This window comes from Oryx dammah, unplaced genomic scaffold (assembly GCF_014754425.2).
Source record: "Oryx dammah isolate SB20612 unplaced genomic scaffold, SCBI_Odam_1.1 HiC_scaffold_9262, whole genome shotgun sequence".
NCBI lineage: Eukaryota > Metazoa > Chordata > Mammalia > Artiodactyla > Bovidae > Oryx > Oryx dammah.
This window is the reverse complement of record NW_024078789.1, coordinates 1-1,236: the sequence shown is the minus strand read 5'-3', so window position 1 is coordinate 1,236 and position 1,236 is coordinate 1. Positions and strand designations below refer to the sequence as shown.

The window sequence follows — 1,236 nt, the reverse complement described above, 5'->3', positions numbered from 1 at the left end:
GCGTGTGGGACTCTCCCTCTCCTGCACGCCGTCGCGGGTATCTGTGCGGTGACCGTTCCACGGGCCGTAACGTCCTCTCCTCTCGGTGTGTTCTTTCTACGGTAGGAGACTCGGCCAGAGAGGCCCGGAGAAAGAGGACAGTCATCTCTCCTTCTCAAACAAGGATCCTTGTGCAAGCCTTCACGAGGGAGCGCTTCCCGGGGATTGCCGCCAGGGAAGAACTGGCTCGTCAGACGGGAATCCCGGAACCTCGAATCCAGGTAAGTTCTCCAGCCGGCACATGGGCCCAGGAGTCAGGAGGGGTCAGCCCTGCCGAGCGTTCGGAGCTGGATACACGTAGGCTGGGGCTGGGGGCCAAAAGTCGGTGGGCTGAGTGGAGGGTCCGGGGCCGCTTGCGGCCGGCCGTGCGGGCACCCCCTCGTTTCCCAGGGCCGAGGGATTCGTTTGCAGAAAACGGCCCTGCAGGAGCCGCCCTGGGCCTGACAGACCAGAGGCCGGGCGGCCAGGCGGGCTGTCGAATGGGCGCCGCGGAGGCGCCAGCACGGCGATCTGGACGGTCACGACTTCTGACGTGCCTGTCTGCCTTTTGCTCCCCTAGATATGGTTTCAAAACCGAAGAGCTCGGCACCCCCAGCAGAGCCCGAGCGGGCCCGGCAACGGCCCGGCCCAAGGGCCAGGCGGCGCAGCAGCCACGACGACTCCCGCTCCAGAGGACCGAAGGGCCCCACCCGCTGTCCAGAGCACCTCTCCTCCCCTTCGCCCCTCCCCGCCACAGGAGAGCATGCCACCCTTGGCGGCCGCAGCTGCTCCTTTGGGGGCCCCCACATTCTGGGTGCCCGGGACTGCCTCTGGGGTCTGTGTGGGCCAGCCGTTGATGATCTTCGTGGTCCATCCCAGCCCGGTGCCTCTCCAGCCAGGCGGGAAGCCGCCACCTCCGCCGCAGGTAGCAGTTCCCTGGGCCGCGTGCTCCCCCGCCGTCACGGCCCCCGGGCAGCCTGGGCAAGGGGCCACCCCGCCTCCTGGGCAGCCGGAGGCACACATCCCGCGCTGGCCGGCGTCACCCTACGGTGAAGGCACGGCCCCTCCGCTAGAGCCCCAGCCCCAGCCCCGCAGCCTTCCAGGCTCGACGAGCCTCCTCGACGAGCTCTTGGCGGCCGCGGGCGTCCCGGCCTCGCCGGGGCCTTCCCCGGGGGGCCCCTGCAGTCGCAGCGGAACAACCAGCTCTCGCTGGCACCC

General features: G+C 69.5%; 1 protein-coding gene across 1 annotated transcript; it reads left to right on the top strand.

Annotated features, from left to right (window-relative positions):
• Positions 1 to 105: 105 nt before the first annotated feature.
• Positions 106 to 1,193, top strand: LOC120860116 (double homeobox protein 4-like protein 2; the record flags this gene model as incomplete). Its single annotated transcript, XM_040235933.1, has 2 exons — positions 106 to 260; positions 599 to 1,193. Coding segments are annotated over 2 exons (750 nt in total), but the record flags the coding sequence as incomplete, so codon positions are not given.
• Positions 1,194 to 1,236: the final 43 nt, after the last annotated feature.